The sequence below is a fragment of the Aegilops tauschii genome, chromosome 1 (assembly GCF_002575655.3).
Source record: "Aegilops tauschii subsp. strangulata cultivar AL8/78 chromosome 1, Aet v6.0, whole genome shotgun sequence".
NCBI classification, from domain to species: Eukaryota; Viridiplantae; Streptophyta; class Magnoliopsida; order Poales; family Poaceae; genus Aegilops; species Aegilops tauschii.
Window position 1 is genome coordinate 157,024,572 of NC_053035.3, and position 21,555 is coordinate 157,046,126.

At 42.4% G+C, this 21,555-nt stretch overlaps 1 protein-coding gene across 1 annotated transcript; it reads left to right on the forward strand.

The window, feature by feature from the left end:
* The first annotated feature begins 774 nt into the window (after positions 1–774).
* On the forward strand, positions 775–4,665 carry LOC109742320 (protein FAR-RED IMPAIRED RESPONSE 1-like). Its single transcript, XM_020301406.1, has 7 exons — positions 775–993; positions 1,239–1,301; positions 2,735–2,889; positions 3,365–3,551; positions 3,657–3,747; positions 3,885–4,123; positions 4,465–4,665. The coding sequence occupies exons 1-7, from the start codon at positions 775–777 to the stop codon at positions 4,663–4,665; spliced, it is 1,155 nt and encodes a 384-aa protein (XP_020156995.1).
* Positions 4,666–21,555: the final 16,890 nt, after the last annotated feature.

Consider the following 21,555-nt stretch of genomic DNA (forward strand, 5'->3'; position numbering starts at 1 on the left):
AACCTCTCTCGCTCGTTGCTGGTCAAAGCGATGGATGTCCACACGGCCCCACAAAATGGGCTAGCTTGTCACCGATAAACTCGCGAGGGAGTACTGTCTAAAGACAAAACCCACTCTATGCATGTGGCCCAATTATGTATATGGAAGTGGTGTGTGTGGTGTTTTAATACGCAATGTGCACATTTGATGTGGCACCATGCTTTGGAACAGTAAAATCCCCACCCTAATCGAGGGTTCACGATGCATAGCATGCATGCGCTCAAATTTAATTAGGCCTAGAATGATCAACCTACTATACGGTAACACGAACACAAGAAGAAGAATCCACCCTCGTAACCTTTCTTGTCGTCGGTCGAAATGATGAACATCCACGTGGGCCCACGAACATATATATATATATAAAGGGCTGGACTATTCTGCTACCCGTAACAGAATAATATTCTGTTACCCCCCCCCCCCCCGCCCTATATAGGCGCGACGCGCCTACAAAGTAGAATCCCCCCGAGCCAGCCCGAACCCAACCCGCCTTCTTCCGCCGGAGGCATCCGTCGCGGGCGAGCGAGCGACGGCGGCAGCCAGAGCGAGGGAGCCCACGGCGCTGTGACTGGCCGGCGACGGATCCACCGCCGCCATCCCCTTCCTCGCCCGGATCCTTCGCCGGGGCCGTGATCCGCGCCAGCTGCCTCCCTCCTTCGCCGGGATCCTTCGCCGGGGCCGTGATCCGTGCCAGCAGCCTCCCTCCCTCGTCGGGATCCTTCATCGGGGCCGTGATCCATGCCAGCCACCTCCCTCCCTCGCTGGGGCTCCTTCGCCGGGCCCGTGATCCGCACCTCCTGCCTCCCTCCCTCGCCGGGGCTCCTTCGTCGGGGCCGTGATCCCCGCCAGCAGCTGCCTCCCCGGACCTCATCGACAGACATCCACCATAAGCAAGAGCGCGTCATCTCCCCAAGCTCCTTTCCTGCATCAATGGTGCCGCCTCCCAAGAACATGCCAGTACGCCACCCACGAGAGGAAGAAGAAGAAGTCAGATCCAAGAACATGCCATTGGAGGTGATGTCTGCTTCCCACACTAATTTTCCTCAAAAATTGAATCAGTTCAAAAAATGTTTTCATGTCTGGGTTTGCCTGAAGAAAAATACCACGTTTGTGTTCAGTTATCAGTTCATCAGTCCTGCAATGAAGAATATTCAGTTTAAAATTTGCACACACTATGATCTGCCTACATGTTACACTTTCAGAATCATCAGTACTACATGTGTGTTGCATCAGTGACACATGTTCCTATGATGCAGAAGCAGATAGTACATTGCAAAAATGCTTGCATCAGTTCATTACACCCCTGCCACTTGATGCACAGTTTGGATGTCAAGGTTACTGTCAGTACCTCTAATATGCTAGCTTCAGTTCAAGCCAAAAAACATAAACTTATGCATCAGTCCAAGTAGCTACTAGGCTTTATATAAGGTTCAGCTACCACTGCAAGTTGTATGATGTTATTTCTACTAGTGCATGCCGTGTAGTTGCGTCAGTTCGAACTAGTAAAAGAATGTTGTTGAAAAAAATATACACTTGTTACACAGTAAGTTCAATGATACATAAACTAGGAGTACTTCTAGTGTAGTTGCATAAGTTATAGATGAAAAAAAGAGAAGACATGCATCAGTTTTATATATATGCATATGCATACATATCTGAAGTTCAATGTTCAGTTTGCAAGCAGTGCACCAAATGTTTATGCATCAGTTATAGGGAAAAAGATAAAAAAACTTTCCATAACAGATGAAGTTCAATGTTCAGTTTACAAGCAGTGCTAACAATCAGTACATCAGTACATCAGTGCTGAACATGTACATTCATCAGTTCGACTGAAAACTAAACCAGATAAAAAATAGAGAACAAAGTTTAATAACGGCCAGCGATGCAAGTTCAACTTGTACATTGCCTTCAGTGCATGACATGTTATCCATAGCATGTATACGAGAAAAATGTAGAAAAGATTAATCCCAAAACTGTTGAATGTCATTGCAGAAACATGCAAGGCGGCACACGCAATGAGGGTTTGATGAGCCAAGCAGATATGGGGCATCGCCTGGTTGGGTAACACTGGAAATAGCACCTGGATACTTCAACAATACAGGTAGATTTCAAGCTACACAAGAATCATCAGAAGCGCGGACAAGTTCTTCTACGCAGCAAACACAAATATCTGGGAATACAAGCTTTGCCACTGCTGGGTTGCAACAAGGTCAACAATTTCCCCAACGACAAGTATTTTGCTTCCCTAGCGCATGCAGAAAGGCAAGGACACATAGGCTTCCACCAGTCGCTCCGTCAACATCAATCATCCGTGCTGCAAAAGCGGTTGCGACGGGAAGACCAGGCCAAAGAGATAGAAATTTTGGCCACTCTAGCAGGGTGCAAAGTACAAGATATGATCCATATAGACAGGAGCAACCTCACAACGAATCTGAGGGGAGACGGCCATACAATGAGAGACGGAGAGCTTCGTCAACATTGCTCCCTCCAAGAGATGCATTGCTACATGTGCCAAGCGTGACACCACCCGCGCCCATACACCAGGGTGAACAGCAAACACCGAAGGCAGCACAGAGCTATGCACATGTAAGTATCCATTCAGAAAAAAACATACAAGAACAGTCCATACCATGGTACTGTGACCACCCCATCTAACATTTTCATAACTGCGTTTTTGTTTGCTCACTGTTGCGTGCAGCCACCTAACATTGAAGCTTACGTTCTGCCAAGGCTAGAGATGCGCTTTGAAACTTTCAAAGAAGCAAAGGACTTCTACAACATCTATGCAAAGCACGCGGGTTTTGCTGTCAGGGAAGGCTCCAAGGTTGAGACTAGAGTCTACCTTTATTGCACGTGCTATGGAGTCTATGAATAGAAGGTGTCAGAAGCAAATAGATAGCGGAACAAGACAACAGCCAGGACTAACTGCGGGGCTAAAATGAGGCTGAAGAGGGTAAAGGATGGAACACTTGTCATAAAAGAGATAGTCTGGGAACACAACCACAGGCTACAGCTCACCCCCCAAATGTTTGTCTTCTTGCACTCCCACAAAAACTTTGACAAAACAATCTTGGAGTACGTCAAGTACCTATAGTTCAAAGGCATTGAACACACGCAAATCATGAGCATACTGGGTGGCGATGACACCGGTAGCTACTTCCTCGAAATGAATGCCAAAGACCTGATTAACCTGTAAGTACAAACTTGTTCTCCTCCCATAAACCCCCTCCGTCTTATTTCCTTTGTCAGTACAAACATATTATGCAATGCATGACCTGACGCCAGTTCAACATGCATTTTTGAATGACTGTTCACTTTTAATATGCAGCAAAACAAAGAATTCAAGGATGGATGATGTGGACGATGTCCTAAAGACTGTCAACTTCTTTAGGGAGATGAAAGCTATAAACAGGGAATTCTTCCGTGACATGCAACTTGATGAGTCCGACAGAGTTAAGAACATATTCTGGGCGAACGCAAGCTGCCGAGGGGCGTATCAGGACTTCGGTGACTGCGTAATGTTTGACACCACATATAAGACCAACAAGTACCATATGCCACATGGGGTGATTGTGGGTACTAACAACCACTTACAGACTACATTCTTTGGTTTCGCCCAGATAAGAGATGAAGATGCAGATTCATTCAGATGGTTGTTCAAGAAATTTTTAAGGTGCATGAGAGGGAAGGCTCCTACATGCATCCCCACAGGTACAACCGCCAAAACCACCCCAACCACCACCCCCACCAAAAAAGGAAAATAACACAGTAAAAATGTTGTGTCAGTTCTATTGGTATACATGCACCACCATCTGCTGACTACTCCACGTCTCTTTTCTCATTACCAGACCAGTGCCCGGCGATGGCTTTGGCGATCCCAGATGCTTTCAAGAACACAGTACACAAGCTCCGCCGCTGGCACATTATGAAGAAGTACAGGGAACACCTCGCATACATGTACAATCTGCACGAAGACTTTAAGGATGAATTCACATCAATCCTCAACTGGCCCCTCATGCCAACTGAGCTTGAGGCTGCCTGGAAAAGACTCATGGATAGGTACAACCTCCATGATGATGCCACGATGGTGGGCATGTGGAACGAGCATGAGAGATGGATATCAGCCTACTTCAAAGAAATTTTCTGCGCCAAAATGACATCCACACAATGAAGTGAGAGCATGAACTATATGCTCAAGAAGAACTTCGTAAGTGAGAGACAAAACCTCCACCGGTTTGTCAGCCAGGTAAACTCCTGCGTCAAAACCAGGACGCAGACAGAGAACCAGGAGACAATGGGTAACCGGGTATAGCTCTATCACCTATCGTAAGACAAAATAACATGCTTACTAAAGTAAAACTTTATTAGTTAGACAAGTTTTTTGCTGAGAGAAAACTAATAATTTGGTCATCATTCTTGCATGGGCAGAAGGAACAAAACACGCTGACCTTCTATGGGTTTGACACCCAGATGGCAAATCTTTACTCACGAGCTGTGTACAGCGAGATCAAAAAAAGGCTAAAACTGAGCACACACTTCATGGCGATAGAGACGGAAGAGCCCACAAAGTACCTCGTGCGCTACAACAACCCGCAAAAACTGTCTGCATGGGCTCAGCACGCGTTCTAGGTGGTTGCAGACCCCATGGGAGAAACATATGAGTGCGAGTGCAAGCTATGGGACCACACAGGTGAGGACTAAAAAAAGATGTTACATACTGTACTACTTATTTTTGCAAAGTTTTTGTTCGAATGAAATGACAAAAAACATGCATCTCTGAAAAAATATAGGTATTTTCTGCGTGCATGTCCTATGCATGATGTAGACAATTAAGGCTGCCAGCTTTCCAAAGAAATACATCCTCAGGAGATACACCAAACGCCCGAACATCCAGCCAACATTCAACAGAAATGAATAAAGACAGTAGCGTCAAACAAGGCATCCCAATACTGCATTTAAAGCTCACTGCTGACGGTGAACATGAGGGTGCACAGAAAAAGCTTGAGAAGCCAAGAGCAAATGGCGAGGTCACGGGTCGTCATGGACAAACTTGAACAAGAACTCGACGCCATGCATTCTACTGAAAACGGAGGTGTCGTGGACAATGAAGCCGTTGAGCAGGATATTGCTACAATGTTATCCGAGATGAACCATCTGGGAGCTATTGACCATTCGACAACGAGGAAGATGAGCAACAGCAACCAGAGCTTGCCCATGTGCACACTCAAGAGAACCAACATGCTCACATGCAAGATCATGAGCTTGATGGTGCTGTAGGCGAACGACATGACAACAGGACATCCTACCAGCAGCAGCAGGAAAGGGTGATTAAACCACCCATATTCTCAAACACAAAGGGGAGGAAGAGTAAGACGCAAGCAGCAGCCAAAAATCCGCCACGCCCCATCAGGCGCGTGGAATTTGGCCTGGACAGCAAACCTCTCGGGATAAGGGCATGAGGATTCTGCAACGTCGTGACCAACCATAATTACCGCACATGCCCACTTGGCACAGATGCCATTGTCAACAAGCAAACGCTGCAGAAGCAGATTGGAGCCGCCCAAGTTTCTACCAATGGAGACGACACACGTAACAGCTACACTTGCCACAAGTGTGGGGGAACTGAGGGACATAATGCCTGCACGTGCAAAGTGGGCAAGGAGGTCAGTGGCGTTGAACAGAAACAGGGCAAAGTCTAGAGTTCCAAAAAATCAAAAGAAGAGGATGAAGAAGAAGAGTTTGACGAGAATGACGACCAATCAGACGAAGACAATGAAGATGACAGTGTTGGGGAGAGGAAACTAAAACTGACGATGAAGCTTCCAAGGCTCAAGGAGGAAAGGGCGCCGGCAAGGGAAAACATTCGGGGCCAGTTAGGAGGAGCTCAAGACTGAAGAATCCACAGTGGTTATGCTGCTGCGTCAACTGAAAAATAAGCTTGTACTCTTAGTTGCCTCGATACACAATGAGGAAACATATCAGAAACACTGTAGTTACCAAAACTTATTTAGCTTTATCATCGATTTCTCGATCAGTACTATAGTTAAGATATAATTTGTGATCTGTGCCCGCCGGACAAGTGACATTATTATGTAAACCATTTGATAATCCTTTTGAATGCAATCACAAATACATTTCAAAAAACTTATCTGGATTTGTGTAACGCGAACACTACTGTCGACCAGTAACTTAGCAAAAATATGTTAAGGAACATTTAAACTCTTATAGTACATCAGTACTGATAATTCTCACTCGTCAGTACAAGGCATAGTAACCAAACACACCCGTGAACACCTCAAAAAACATCGTTTCAAAAACAAGCTATGTCTGCTTCTGCCAGTCCTAGTTCAGAAAGTCCATCTGTACATAAAAATAATTACCTCAAGCAAATGCAAATATAATACACCTGTACTAATGAAAAACTAATTTATCTGTAAAAAATACTTTCAAAGATTTTCTTGATATAAACAATCCTTTCAAAAAAACAAAAATTGTTTTAAAAAACATTATCATGACACACATAGTCTGACTGGTATTTGGTAAGTTCAATTACACTTCAATCACCAGTGCAAGTACCCACAGTAGAGGAGTACAAACCTCCATCATCACCAACCCTAACACGTGCAAGTGGGATAAGCAGCTGATAAGTACAGCTTGACAAGACGGATCAGTGCGACAGTAAAATGACATCATCACCAACCCTGAGACGAGCAAGTGGGATAAGCAGCTGGTAAGTACAGCTTGACAAGACTACTCAGTGCGACCAGATTAATTCCTTGGCAAACAAATTAGCTTGGACGGTTGGTTCTTCCAGGCCACTGCCTGCACCACCCACTGGGCGGTTGCCACAAGGAACTGCAAACAGCGACCCCACGCCACTACACCCACTACACCCATGCCCCCGACGAACCGCCTCCCACACATCCCCGTCGACGCACTACAAAATACCCCATTGTCTTCCATCTCTGCCTCATTCCCAGAAACCACCATTGCCACCTCCATCTCCACTGCAGACAAACCACAAACTTCTCTCTCCCAAGCCCACAGTCGCCAGAGGAGGGCGATGGTGGAGGAACCGTCCGCCAGCCGTCATCATGGTAAGACGTCGGACGAGAGCAGCAACCTCGTCGATGTTCACGTCCCCGGCGAGAAGCGCGAGTACACCAAAACCCTCACAGGGGTTGAGCTCCACGGCAAGGAGATGCTGGAGAACGTCTGCACCAGCGAACCAGACAAGGCCGACGAGATGATCTCCAGGCTCTGGAGGAAGGCTGGCGGCTCGCATCGTAAGATCGTCGGCCTTGGTGTGCACTACACCAGGGAAGACGAACCTCCCTAGATGGCAGCAGTCCCGCAGTTGTGCGTTGAGGAACTATGCCTGGTGTACCACATCGCAGCGGCCACGAAATGGTGACCCATCCTACTCATTTGCCATGTTTGGTTCATCTGTTTAATTAGTACTCTATCCTGAAAAGTTCATCAAACTTGTTTCCCAACTAGATGTACTAGTGTGGTTTGTGAAAGTGGATGCACTACTGCATTTTCTCAAGTAGATACACTATAAATGTATTTTTGAACCTGATGCACTGGATTACTATTTGAAAAATCTTGTAGAAGATTAATTTCTGAAGTTGATGTACTAGTGTAGTATCTGATCTTGATCCAATAGTGTAGTTTCTGTACTCAATGTATTAAAAAGATGTTTCTGAACTTGATGTAGTGAAGTAGTTTCTGAATTTGGTCTAATGTTATTTTCATAAGCAAAAAAAATAAGAACTTGCTGAAGCACTGGTATGTGTTGTCCTATTCAATAAAAGTAAATAAACTAGTACTAAAGCAACACATACAACATTGGCTCAAACTATCACTACAAAAAAATACACTTCCGTGATGATACGTGTTTGTCACAGTAGGTCATGTTTTCTGTCATGCATGTACATCCATGACAATTTTATGAAAAAATCAAGATAGTCATACCTGTGCTGTCGTAGAAGTGTTCCATGACATTACCAAAATTATCATCACGGAAGTGTCCACTTCCATGTCGATAAATCGCGCGTCACAGAAGTGCTTTCGTCAAGGGTGACCGACATGTGGCATCCACTGTAACGGAATGCCGTTAAGCTATCGGGTCCGGTTTAGGATCCGATAACCCGTTAATAGCCCCGACCAATGGGGATTTTCCACATGTAAAATCATCATTGGCTGGAGGAAATACGTGTCGGCTCACCGTTGGGACAAATGTCATCCACTCATTGGACCCAAAGCGCCTATGATACGTCGACACGTGGCATGGCCCAACAGAGGCCCATTCCTGTTAAAAGGCTGGCCCGTTTGACTTGGTCAAAAGGTGGCGGGCCGGCCCACGGCAAGCTAATTAACGGCATGTTCGCATATAGCCCATTTACAGCCTGCTAACCCAGGGCCCGTTTACAGCCTATCCGAATTAGGCCTAGTAGCGTCATCTGGGCCATCCAATATAATTCCAGCCCGTTTTAACTTCCGGCCCATGTATGGCCCATGACGTATTTCGGCCCATATGAGTCCCTTTGTAACTCTTGGCCCATTAATGGCCCGTGGTGAAACCGGCCCGTAAGGAACAGTGTATCGCTTTATACCCATTAGCGGCCCATTATTCCATTGGGTCGTTTCCAGCCCGTGTTACCTTCCGGCCTTCTGAGGGCCCATTTATTCTTGGGCTCATTTCCATCATTCGGTTACTTATGGCCCGTTACTGGCCTTTTCTGCTTGTGGGCCAAATTCAGCCCGTGGATACAGTCGGCCCGTTTGTGGCCCGTTAATCTGTTGGGCCATTTTCATAGCATCATCAAATACGGCCTATTAACGGCCCGTTATGGTCAGCCCATAAAACGTACGATTTCCACTCTAACCTGTTTACGGCCCCTTATACGGCCCGTACAAGGCCCATAGATGACACGGCCCGTAGAAGGCCCATGGATCCTACGGAACGTAGAAGGCCCATTGACCCGACGGCCCATAGAAGGCCCATTGATCCGACGGCCCATAGAAGGCCCATGGATCCGATGGCCCATAGAAGGCCCATGGATCCGACAGCCGATAGAAGGCCCACGGATCCGACAGCCCATAGAAGGCCCACGGATCCGACGGCCATAGAAGGCCATGGATCGTCCGTCCCGTAGATGGCCCATGGATCGTACGGCCTATGGAGGGCCATGGTCAGTACAACGTTTGGGCGAGTTGGCCCCCATTTGAAGGATATAGCATATTCAAAGAATTATCCTACTCTATACTATCACCTCTTAAAAACATACACTATACAATAAAAGAGACTAAGGCATAGAAACATAGAATAATCCTACACTATACAATAAACAAATTACAGCCGATTATACCCACTGGGCATTATGCTTCGGCACCAATGATAATAAAGCATACACAAATAACAAATTACATACACTGGGCAAATACAGATCATACATCATGGACGCGTATCAACATAACTTACCATTTGAACTATAATCTCTTCAGAAAATAGGATTGGCCGGATTTAGATAGCACAAATTTCAGTCTGCAAAATCTCCAATTCCTTCGTTGTTACCTCAGTGTCTTGTTTCATTTTTTGACTCCTGCATCTAATACCTGCATGTCCAGTCTCAACTTGTTGATTGTACGTTCAGAATCATGTACACGTTGTCTTGCCACCTCTAGTTGATGCTCGAGAACATCAGCACACTCCAATTCCAATCCATAATCATTCGCTAACGGCCATGCCGCACTGCTCGCAGACCTTTGTGTTGATGTCACTTCATCCTGAAATGTTTCTGCAAGTACACATGACTAGGGCAAAAATATAGTTACAACAATGAAGCGAGCAAGACAAACTATTTTGTACATGGCAAAACACGACTAACAATAATGTTACACGTCATGAAGTATAAGCAGGTGGTATTTTAATTTTTTTTTAAAGGTAGTCTGTGCAGCCTGCATACAGAAATCTCTCTTAGCTCACCAGAGGAGCATGATGTTGGGGCCCAATCCAAAACACAGACAAGTTACAAATTTAGACAACACGTTGCGTAGAAGTAAGCAAGCAGTTGGCCATTCTGTAGCTCAATTAAAGTCTTAGGGAGCATAATGAACAGCAGAGGGTTTCATACAAACATACTACAGCAAGCAAAACTATGCAATCATTAGCCTAGTATAAACTAGATTGTGAGCCTCATGCAATAATAGTTGGTTAATAGACTTCAAAGCTTCAGGCACACTTCGGCAGAGTAATTAAATGGTAAGGCATTTAATTATGTCAACTAATAGTTATACAAGTACCCAATGATGACCCACAAGTATAGGGGATCTATCATAGTCCTTTCGATAAGTAAGAGTGTCTAACCCAACGAGGAGCAGAAGGAAATGATAAGCAGTTTTTAGCAAGGTATTCTCTGCAAGCACTGAAATAATAGGTAACAGATAGTTTTGTCATAAGATAATTTGTAACGAGCAACAAGTAACAAAAATAAATAAAGTGCAGAAAGGTGGCCCAATCCTTTTTGTAGCAAAGGACAAGCCTGGACAAACTATTATATAGAGAAAAGCGCTCCCGAGGACACATGGGAATTATCGTCAAGCTAGTTTTCATCACGTTCATATGATTCGCGTTCGGTACTTTGATAATTTGATATGTGGTTGGACCGGTGCTTGGGTGCTGTCCTTACTTGGACAAGCATCCCACTTATGATTAACCCCTATTGCAAGCATCTGCAACTACAAAAGAAGTATTAAGGTAAACCTAACCATAGCATGAAACATGTGGATCCAAATCAGCCCCTTACGAAGCAACGCATAAACTAGGGTTTAAGCTTCTGTCGCTCTAGCAACCCATCATCTACTTATTACTTCCCAATGCCTTCCTCTAGGCCCAAACAATGGTGAAGTGTCATGTAGTCGACGTTCACATAACACCACTAGAGGAGAGACAACATACATCTCATCAAAATATCGAACAAATACCAAATTCACATGACTACTAATAGCAAGACTTCTCCCATGTCCTCAGGAACAAACGTAACTACTCACAAAGCATATTCATGTTCATAATCAGAGGAGTATTAATATGCATATAGGATCTGAACATATGATCTTCCACCAAATAAACCAACTAGCATCAACTACAAGGAGTAATCAACACTACTAGCAAGCTACAGGTACCAATCCCAGACTATGAGACAAGAATTGGATACAAGAGATGAACCAGGGTTTGAGAGGAGATGGTGCTGGTGAAGATGTTGATGGAGATTGCCCTCTCCCGACGAGAGGAGCGTTGGTGCTGACGATGGCGATGATTTCCCCCTCCCGGAGGGAAGTGTCCCCGGCAGAACAGCTCTGCCGGAGCCCTGGATTGGTTCCGCCAAGGTTCCGCCTCGTGGCGGCGGAGTCTCGTCCCGAAAGCTTGCTTATGATTTTTCTTCGGACAAAAGACTTCATACACCAGAAGATGGGCACCGGAGGGCCAACAGGGGGCACGAGGCAGGGGGGCGCGCCCCCACCCTCGTGGACAGGTGGAGGCCCCCCTGACGTGGATTATTCTTCCAGTATTTTTTATTACTTCCAAAAATAACTTTCGTGGAGTTTCAGGACTTTTGGAGTTGTGCAGAATAGGTCTCTAATGTTTGCTCCTTTTCCAGCCCAGAATTCCAGCTGCCGGCATTCTCCCTCCTTATGTAAACCTTGTAAAATGAGAGAGAATAGGCATAAGTATTGTGACATAATGTGTAATAACAGCCCATAATGCAATAAATATCGATATAAAAGCATAATGCAAAATGGACGTATCAACTCCCCCAAGCTTAGACCTCGCTTGTCCTCAAGCGGAAGCCGATAACGATAAATATGTCCACATGTTTAGAGGTAGAGGTGTCGACAAAATAAAATACGGACATGCGGGCATCATGATTATTCTCATAACAGCAACATATATGGATAATGTCATATGAATTCTTATGCTTAAGTATTAATCTATTCACAATGCAAAGTACGAATCAGAAACTTTATTGAGAACCAACAAACTATAATCTCAGTCATTGAAGCAATTGCAATTTATCATAACATCAGAAAAAGTCTATGTCAGAGCTTTGTGACAAGTCCACATACTCAACTATCATTTAGTCCTTCATAATTGCTAACACTCACGCAATACTTGTGGTTACGGAGTTTTAACCGGACACTGAGAAAGATAGGGGCTTATAGTTTCGCCTCCCAACCTTTTACCTCAAGGGTAATGTCAACAATAATAACTCATGCTAACTTACATCCAATTAGATATATATATATATATATATATATATATATATATATATATATATATATATATATATATATCAGGATCTTTCTGACATACTGTGCTTGCCAAAGGATAAAATGTAAAAAGGAAAGGTGAAGATCACCACGACTCTTGCATAAGGTAGAATATAATAGTAAAAGATAGGCCCTTCGCGGAGGGAAGCAGAGGTTGCCATGCGGTTTCAGGGTTGGATGCACAAAATCTTAATGCGAAAGAACGTCACTTTATATTGCCACTTGTGATATAGACCTTTATTATGCAGTCCGTCGCTTTTATTTCTTCCACATCACAAGATCGTATAAAGCTTATTTCCTCCACACCAATCAATCATACATATTTAGAGAGCAATTTTTATTGCTTGCACCGATGACAACTTACTTGAAGGATCTTACTCAATCCATAGGTAGATATGGTGGACTCTCATGGCAAAACTGGTTTAAGGGTTTTTGGAAGCACTAGTATCTCTACTTGGTGCGAAGAATTTGGCTAGCATGAGGGGGGAAAGGCAAGCTCAACTTGTTGGATGATCCATGACAATATACTTTATCTCAGATATAAGAAAACATAACCCATTACGTTGTCTTCCTTGTCCAACATCAACTCTTTAGCATGTCATATTTTAATGAGTGCTCCCAATCATAAAAGATGTCCAAGATAGTATATTTATATGTGAAACCTCTCTTTCTTTATTACTTCCTATTAATTGCAACAATGACGAAAGCTATGTTTGTCAACTCCCAACAATTTTTAATCATCATACTCTTTCTATGTGAAGTCATTACTCTCAATAAGATCAATATGATCTCTTTATTTATTTTTATTTTTTTCTCTTTTCTGTTATTCACCCAAGATCATGGCAAAATAATCAAGCCCTTGACTCAACACTAATCTTTATTATATAGCTCACGGACTCGATTACATAGAGAGATCATAAAGCAAAACTCAAAACTAGATCATACTAAAAAAATTATTCTACCAGATCGAGATACTACTAACAGGATCGAACTAAGAAAAACGGTAAAGATAAGAGATGTGATGGTGATACGATACCAGGGCACCTCCCCCAAGCTTGGCAGTTGCCAAGGGGAGTGCCCATACCCAAGTGATTATGTCTCCTTTGCTGGTGAAGAAGGTGGAGGTGATGATGGATAGTCGCACATCGAGCGTAAGAGGTCCTCCAACTTGCGGATAATGCCCTTGAGCGCAACGATATGCTCCTTCAACAAAATATTTTCATGTGTGAGATACTTGTTTTGTATATGAGCTAACTAAATCATCTTGAAGGCTTCGATCTCAGTTGGGGTAAGAAGATTGTGATCGAATTGAAGGCTGTCTTCTGCTGCAGGAGCTTGATCCTCCGTGGCCTTCTTGATCCCTTCATCCTTGTTGATCCCCATGGGTTCTTCCCTCTTCAGCTCTGTCTTCATTAGCCAAGCATCGTTGTCACCATTGTTGGAGGAGGGGGACGACATGATGCCTGGCCTTAACAACCCTGACAGGAAACAGCTTGAAATAAGAACAGAGGATAATTGCGTGATACGGGAGTCAAAACCTTCGGGAGACTATATAATGAATTTTTACCGACCAAAATACGTATCGTGCAAGAAAACGGAGTCCGGAGAGCACACGAGGTGCCCACGAGGCAGGGGGCGCACCCAGGGGGGTAGGGCGCGCCCTCCACCCTCGTGGAGCCCTCGTGTCCTTCCCGGACTGCTTCTTATTTTTCTATTTTTCTAAATATTCCAAAACGGAGAAAAATTGCATTTAGAACTGTTTTGAAGTCGGTTTACTTACCGTACCACATACTTATTCCTTTTCGGAGTCTGAAACATTCTGGAAGGTGTCCCTTATGTATTCCTCCGGAGTTATGGTTTCAGTAACATTGGTTTCAACATTTATGGGATTACCTGAGATATAATGTTTGATTCTTTGACCGTTCACCACCTTCGGATTTGTGCCTTCAAAGTTGTTGATTTTTATGGTACCAGAACGATAGACCTCCTCGATAACATAAGGACCTTCCCATTTAGAGAGAAGTTTTCCTGCAAAAAATCTTAAACGAGAGTTGTATAGCAATACATAATCACCTACATTAAACTCACGCTTTTGTATTATTTTGTCATGCCATCTTTTAACTTTTTCTTTAAACAACTTGGCATTTTCATAGGCTTGGGTTCTCCATTCATCAAGTGAGCTAATGTCAAATAACCTCTTCTCACCGGCAAGTTTGAAATCATAATTGAGTTCTTTAATAGCCCAGTAAGCCTTATGTTCTAGTTCGAGAGGTAAGTGACATGCTTTTCCATAAACCATTTTATACGGAGACATACCCATAGGATTTTTATATGCAGTTCTATAAGCCCATAATGCATCATCAAGTTTCTTGGACCAATTCTTTCGAGATCTATTAACAGTCTTTTGCAAAATAAATTTGAGCTCTCTATTACTCAATTCTACTTGACCCTAGACTGTGGGTGATAAGGAGATGCAATTCTATGACTAACATCATACTTAGCAAGCATTTTACGGAAAGCACCATGAATAAAATGTGAACCACCATCAGTCATTAAATATCTAGGGACTCCAAACCTCGGTAAAATAACTTCTTTAAACATCTTAATAGAAGTGTTATGATCAGCACTACTAGTTGGAATAGCTTCTACCCACTTAGTAACGTAATCAACAACAACTAAAATATGTGTGTATCCATTTTAGGCAGGAAAAGGTCCCATATAATCAAAGCCCCAAACATCAAATGGTTCAATAACAAGTGAATAATTCATAGGCATTTCCTGATGTCTACTAATATTACCAATTCTTTGACATTCATCACAAGATAGGACAAACTTACGAGCATCCTTGAAGAGAGTAGGCCAATAAAAACAGGATTGCAATACCTTATGTGCAGTTCTGTCTCCAGCGTGGTGTCCTCCATAAGCCTCGGAGTGACACTTGCGTAGGATCTGTTCCTATTCATGCTCAGGTACACAACGTCTAATAACACCATCTACTCCTTCTTTATAAAGATGTGGGTCATCGCAAAAGTAATGTCTCAAATCATAGAAAAACTTTTTCTTTTGCTGGTATGTGAAACTAGGTGGTATAAATTTAGCAACAATGTAATTAGCATAATCAGCATACCATGGAGCAGTACAAGAAGCATTTATGACATTTAATTGTTCATCAGGAAAGCTATCATCAATAGGTAGTGGGTCATCAAGAACATTTTCTAACCTAGACAAGTTGTCTGCAACGGGGTTCTCAGCTCCCTTTCTATCAATAATATGCAAATCAAATTCTTGTAGCAAGAGAACCCATCTAATAAGTCTAGGTTTAGCATCTTTCTTTTCCATAAGATATTTAATAGCAGCATGATCCGTGTGAATAGTTACTTTAGAATCAACAATGTAAGGTCTGAACTTACCACAAGCAAATACAACTGCTAAGAATTCTTTTCAGTACTAGCATAATTTCTCTAAGCATTGTCTAGAGTTTTACTAGCATATTGAATAACATTTAATTTCTTATCAACTCTTTGCCCTAGAACAGCACCTACAGCATAATCACTAGCATCACATATAATTTCAAAGGGTAAATTCCAATCAGGTGGCTGAACAATAGGTGCAGAGATCAATGCTTTCTTCAGTATTTCAAATGCTTCTACACAATCATCATCGAAGAAAAATGGTATATCTTTTTGTAATAAATTAGTCAGAGGACAAGAAATTTTTGAGAAGTCCTTAATGATCCTCCTATAAAAACCGGCGTGACCAAGGAAACTTCTTATACCTTTGATGTCCTTGGGACATGGCATCTTTTCAATAGCATCAACCTTGGCTTTATCAACCTCAATACCTCTTTCAGAAACTTTATGCCCCAAGACAATACCTTCATTAACCATAAAGTGGCACTTTTCCCAATTCAAGACAAGATTAGTTTCTTCACATCTCTGCAAAACTCGATAAAGGTTGCTCAAGCAATCATCAAAAGAGGATCCATAAACGGAGAAATCGTCCATGAAAACCTCACAAATATTTTCACGAAAGTCAGAGACTATAGCCATCATGCATCTTTGAAAGGTAGCAGGTGCATTACATAAACCAAAAGGCATACGTCTATAAGAAAAAGTACCGAAAGGGCAAGTAAAAGTGGTCTTTGATTGATCATCGGCTGACACAGGTATTTGAGAGAAACCAGAATAACCATCTAGAAAGCAAAAATGTGTATGTTTGGATAATCTTTCTAGCATTTGATCGATAAAAAGGTAAAGGGTAATGATCCTTTTTAGTAGCTTTATTTAATTTGTGGAAATCAATTACCATCCTATAACCTGTAATAATTCATTGCGGAATCAATTCATCTTTATCATTAGAAATGACAGTAATACCTCCCTTCTTAGGTACACAATGGACAGGACTTACCCACTAACTATCAGCAACGGGATAAATTATACCTGCCTCAAGGAGCTTTAGTATTTCCTTTCTTACCACTTCTTTCATTTTAGGATTCAGCCGTCGTTGGTGATCTCGAACTGGTTTGGCATCTTTCTCCAAATTTATTTTATGTTGACATAGAGTGGGACTAATGCCCTAAAGATCATCAAGAGTATATCCAATAGCAGCGCGGTGCTTCTTCAGAGTTTTCAATAATCTCTCTTCTTCATGCTCTGAAAGGTTAGCACTAATAATAACAGGATATATCTTCTTTTCATCAAGATAAGCATATTTAAGAGTATCTGGCAATGGTTTGAGCTCAAACACGGGATCACCCTTGGGTGGAGGAGGATCCCCTAGGATTTCAAAAGGCAAATTGTGTTTCAGGATGGGTTCCTGTTTAAAGAATACTTCATCTATTTCCCTTCTTTCATTCATAAACATATCATTTTAATGGTCTAGCAAATATTGTTCTAAAGGATCACTAGGAGGCACGGCAATAGAAGCGAGACCAATAATTTCATCCTTACTAGGCAATTCCTCTTCACGGTGTTGTCTACGAAATTTAGAGAAATTAAACTCATGAGACATATCACCTAAACCAATAGTAACAACATCCTTTTTGCAGTCTATCTTAGCATTAACAGTGTTCAAGAAGGGTCTACCAAAAATAATGGGACAAAAGCTATCTTGTGGGGAACCAAGAACAAGAAAATCAGCGGGATATTTAGTTTTCCCACACAGGACTTCAATATCTCTAACAATTCCCATTGGTGATATAGTATCTCTATTGGCAAGTTTAATTGTGACATCAATATCTTCTATCTCAGCAGGTGCAATATCATGCATAATTTCTTTGTATAAGTCAAAAGGTATTGCACTAGCACTAGCACCCATATCACACAAGCCATGATAACAATGATCTCCTATTTTAACAGAAATAACAAGCATGCCTACCACGGGTCTATGTTTATCTTTAGCACAAGGTTTAGCAATTCTAGAGTCTCATCACAGAAATGAATAACATGCCCATCAATATTATCAGACAAGAGATCTTTAACAATAGCAATATTAGGTTCAACTTTACCTTGCTCAGGAGGTGTGTAGGTTCTAATATTGCTTTTACGAACCACAGTTGAAGCTTTAGCATGATCTTTTATCCTAACAGGAAAAGGTGGTTTTTCAACATAAGCAGCATGAACAATAGGATCATTATAAGTGATAGTTTTTTCTTCAACTTTAATAGGTGCATCTACTTTTACTTCTATGGGAGGATGATATTTAAACCACTTCTCCTTAGGGAGATCAACATGAGTAGCAAAAGATTCACAAAAGGAAGCTACTATCTCAGAGTCAAGTCCATATTTAGTGCTAAATTCACGGAAAACATCGGTATCCATAAAAGATTTAACACAATCAAACTTAGGTGTTATTCCTAACTCCTTACCTTCGTCGAGATCCCAATCTTCAGAGTTGAGTTTAATTCTTTCCAATAAATCCCATTTGAATTCAATAGTCTTCATCATAAAAGAACCAGTACAAGAAGTATCAAGCATGGAGCGATTATTGAGAGAAAGCCGAGCATAAAATTTTTGAATAATAATTTCTCTTGAGAGCTCATGATCGGGGTATGAATATAACATTGACTTAAGCCTCCACCAATCTTGAGCGATGCTTTCTCCTTCGCGAGGCCAAAAATTATATATATAATTACGATCACGATGAACAAGATGCATAGGATAAAACTTCTGATGAAATTCCAATTTCAATCGGTTGTTGTTCCATGATCCCATATCATCACATAGCCTATACCATGTCAATGCATCTCCCTTCAAACATAAACGGAAGACCTTCTTCTTAATAACATCACCGGGCACACCTACAAGCTTAAATAATCCACAAACTTCATCCACACATATTAGGTGCTCATCAGGATGCATTGTTCCATCTCCTGCAAAAGGATTAGCTAGCAGTTTTTCTATCATACCCGAAGGAATCTCAAAGTAGACATTTTCATTTTCAGTAGGTTCAGTAGGTTGAGGAGCAACTCTTTGCTCTACTGGTCGGGGTGAAGATACCCCGAACAAGCCCCTCAGAGGATTACTTTCCATTGTAACAAGTGACAGTAAATTTCAGCACACTATATAAAATTTTCCTTACCAAATTTCACCTACCAAAGGCGCTTCACTCCCCGGCAACGGCGCCAGAAAAGAGTCTCGATGACCCACAAGTATAGGGGATCTATTGTAGTCCTTTCGATAAGTAATAGTGTCGAACCCAATGAGGAGCAGAAGGAAATGATAAGCGGTTTTCAGCAAGGTATTCTCTGCAAGCACTGAAATAATAGGTAACAGATAGTTTTGTGATAAGATAATTTGTAACGAGCAACAAGTAAAAAAAATAAAGTGCAGAAAGGTGGCCCAATCCTTTTTGTAGCAAAGGACAAGCCTGGACAAACTATTATATAGAGAAAAGCGCTCCCGAGGACACATGGGAATTATCGTCAAGCTAGTTTTCATCACGTTCATATGATTCGCGTTCGGTACTTTGATAATTTCATATGTGGGTGGAGCGGTGCTTGGGTGCTGTCCTTACTTGGACAAGCATCCCACTTATGATTAACCCCTATTGCAAGCATCCGCAACTACAAAAGAAGTATTAAGGTAAACCTAACCATAGCATGAAACATGTGGATCCAAATCAGCCCCTTACGAAGCAACGCATAAACTAGGGTTTAAGCTTCTGTCACTCTAGCAACCCATCATCTACTTATTACTTCCCAATGCCTTCCTCTAGGCCCAAACAATGGTGAAGTGTCATGTAGTCGACGTTCACATAACACCACTAGAGGAGAGACAACATACATCTCATCAAAATATCGAACAAATACCAAATTCACATGACTACTAATAGCAAGACTTCTCCCATGTCCTCAGGAACAAACGTAACTACTCACAAAGCATATTCATGTTCATAATTAGAGGAGTATTAATATGTATATAGGATCTGAACATATGATCTTCCACCAAATAAACCAACTAGCATCAACTACAAGGAGTAATCAACACTACTAGCAAGCTACAGGTACCAATCCCAGACTATGAGACAAGAATTGGATACAAGAGATGAACTAGGGTTTGAGAGGAGATGGTGCTGGTGAAGATGTTGATGGAGATTGCCCTCTCCCGACGAGAGGAGCGTTGGTGATGACGATGGCGATGATTTCCCCCTCCCGGAGGGAAGTGTCCCCGGCAGAACAGCTCTACCGGAGCCCTGGATTGGTTCCGCCAAGGTTCCGCCTCGTGGCGGCGGAGTCTCGTCCCGAAAGCTTGCTTATGATTTTTCTTCGGACGAAAGACTTCATATAGCAGAAGATGGGCACCGGAGGGCCAACAGGGGGCCCACGAGGCAGGGGGGCGCGCCCAGGGGGGTAGGGCGCGCCCCCCACCCTCGTGGACAGGTGGAGGCCCCCCTGACGTGGATTCTTCTTCCAGTATTTTTTATTATTTCCAAAAATAACTTTCGTGCAGTTTCAGGACTTTTGGAGTTGTGCAGAATAGGTCTCTAATATTTGCTCCTTTTCCAGCCCAGAATTCCAGCTGCCGGCATTCTCCCTCCTTATGTAAACCTTGTAAAATAAGAGAGAATAGGGATAACTATTGTGACATAATGTGTAATAACAGCCCATAATGCAATAAATATCGATATAAAAGCATGATGCAAAATGGACGTATCACCCAACATCAGGCATCATTCTTTGGGCATCTCATTAACTGAGGACAAATAAAGCAATTGAAAAGAGCAAATTAACTATGCCTGAAACAAACAAGGAATTGAACTATTGAGTTGGATACAGTGACTTACCTTAACAGGTTGAAGAGGCTTGGCGAAGCTCCTACTTCTCTTGCAAGGCTCCTTCCTAACATCTTGTACTTGGAAATCCTCAATCTTATCTTCATTGCACCCCCTCTGCAAGGTGACACAAACTAGTTACTCGTCTCCTTGGAAGATAAATATGCATACTTTCCAGTCTGTGAACACAAAAGGATGAGATTGTAACAAAACAACACCACATAATGAAACATGCCGCATCTCTTGCACTTGCACACAATGAAATGAGCATTTACTATGTCTGCACTATGTAAAAACTAGGCATACCTTCGAACTGGATCTCCAGGTACTTTTGGAGAGCCTACTTTAGTGTACAACCAAACCTTTATGTTACCTATGAGTTAGAAAAGGACCCACTACAGCAGCCCTTAGTGTTTAAATCATTGACAAGCTCTGTTAGAGTGTTAGGTCAAGAACAGCAAGTAATCAAAGCAAACAGTCCTAGTATGGCTGGCTGATGCAAACAAGCAATTGACTAGATGTGTGAGCAAATCTTACATATCAAGAAAAGAAATAAAGAAGGAGGCTTAAAGACCATCACTTGACTGGCCAGATTTAAGGGGCATTTAAACATCATGTGCAATGTATGAACTAACATAAACATTGCATATTCCAGATTCTACAATGGAATGCATATGTATTAGGTTATGCCATGTATGATGATGCCTAAATGTACACCATAGCAGGCAGGAGTGATTCATCATTGCACGCACAATTGAATTGCAGGTTAAGCGCCAGTTCTATTCTGCCTTTTCAGGGCTTATTATCAAAATAAGCCATAAAAGATGTAAAGAAGTCATTTTTGAGTTATGGGCTTGGTCTTAACTAATTTCGCTTTGGAGGGGGGTGTTTTGTGTAGAACCTCACTAAAAATTA

Bases quoted from the DNA above. Each gene is read 5' to 3' on its own strand.
- LOC109742320 (XM_020301406.1), top strand. From the start codon at position 775: ATGCCAGCCACCTCCCTCCCTCGCTGGGGCTCCTTCGCCGGGCCCGTG. The intron at 1,302-2,734 runs GTACATTGCAAA...TGTTGCGTGCAG, and splicing joins CTATGATGCAGAAGCAGATA to CCACCTAACATTGAAGCTTA. The intron at 2,890-3,364 runs GTGCTATGGAGT...TTTAATATGCAG, and splicing joins AGAGTCTACCTTTATTGCAC to CAAAACAAAGAATTCAAGGA.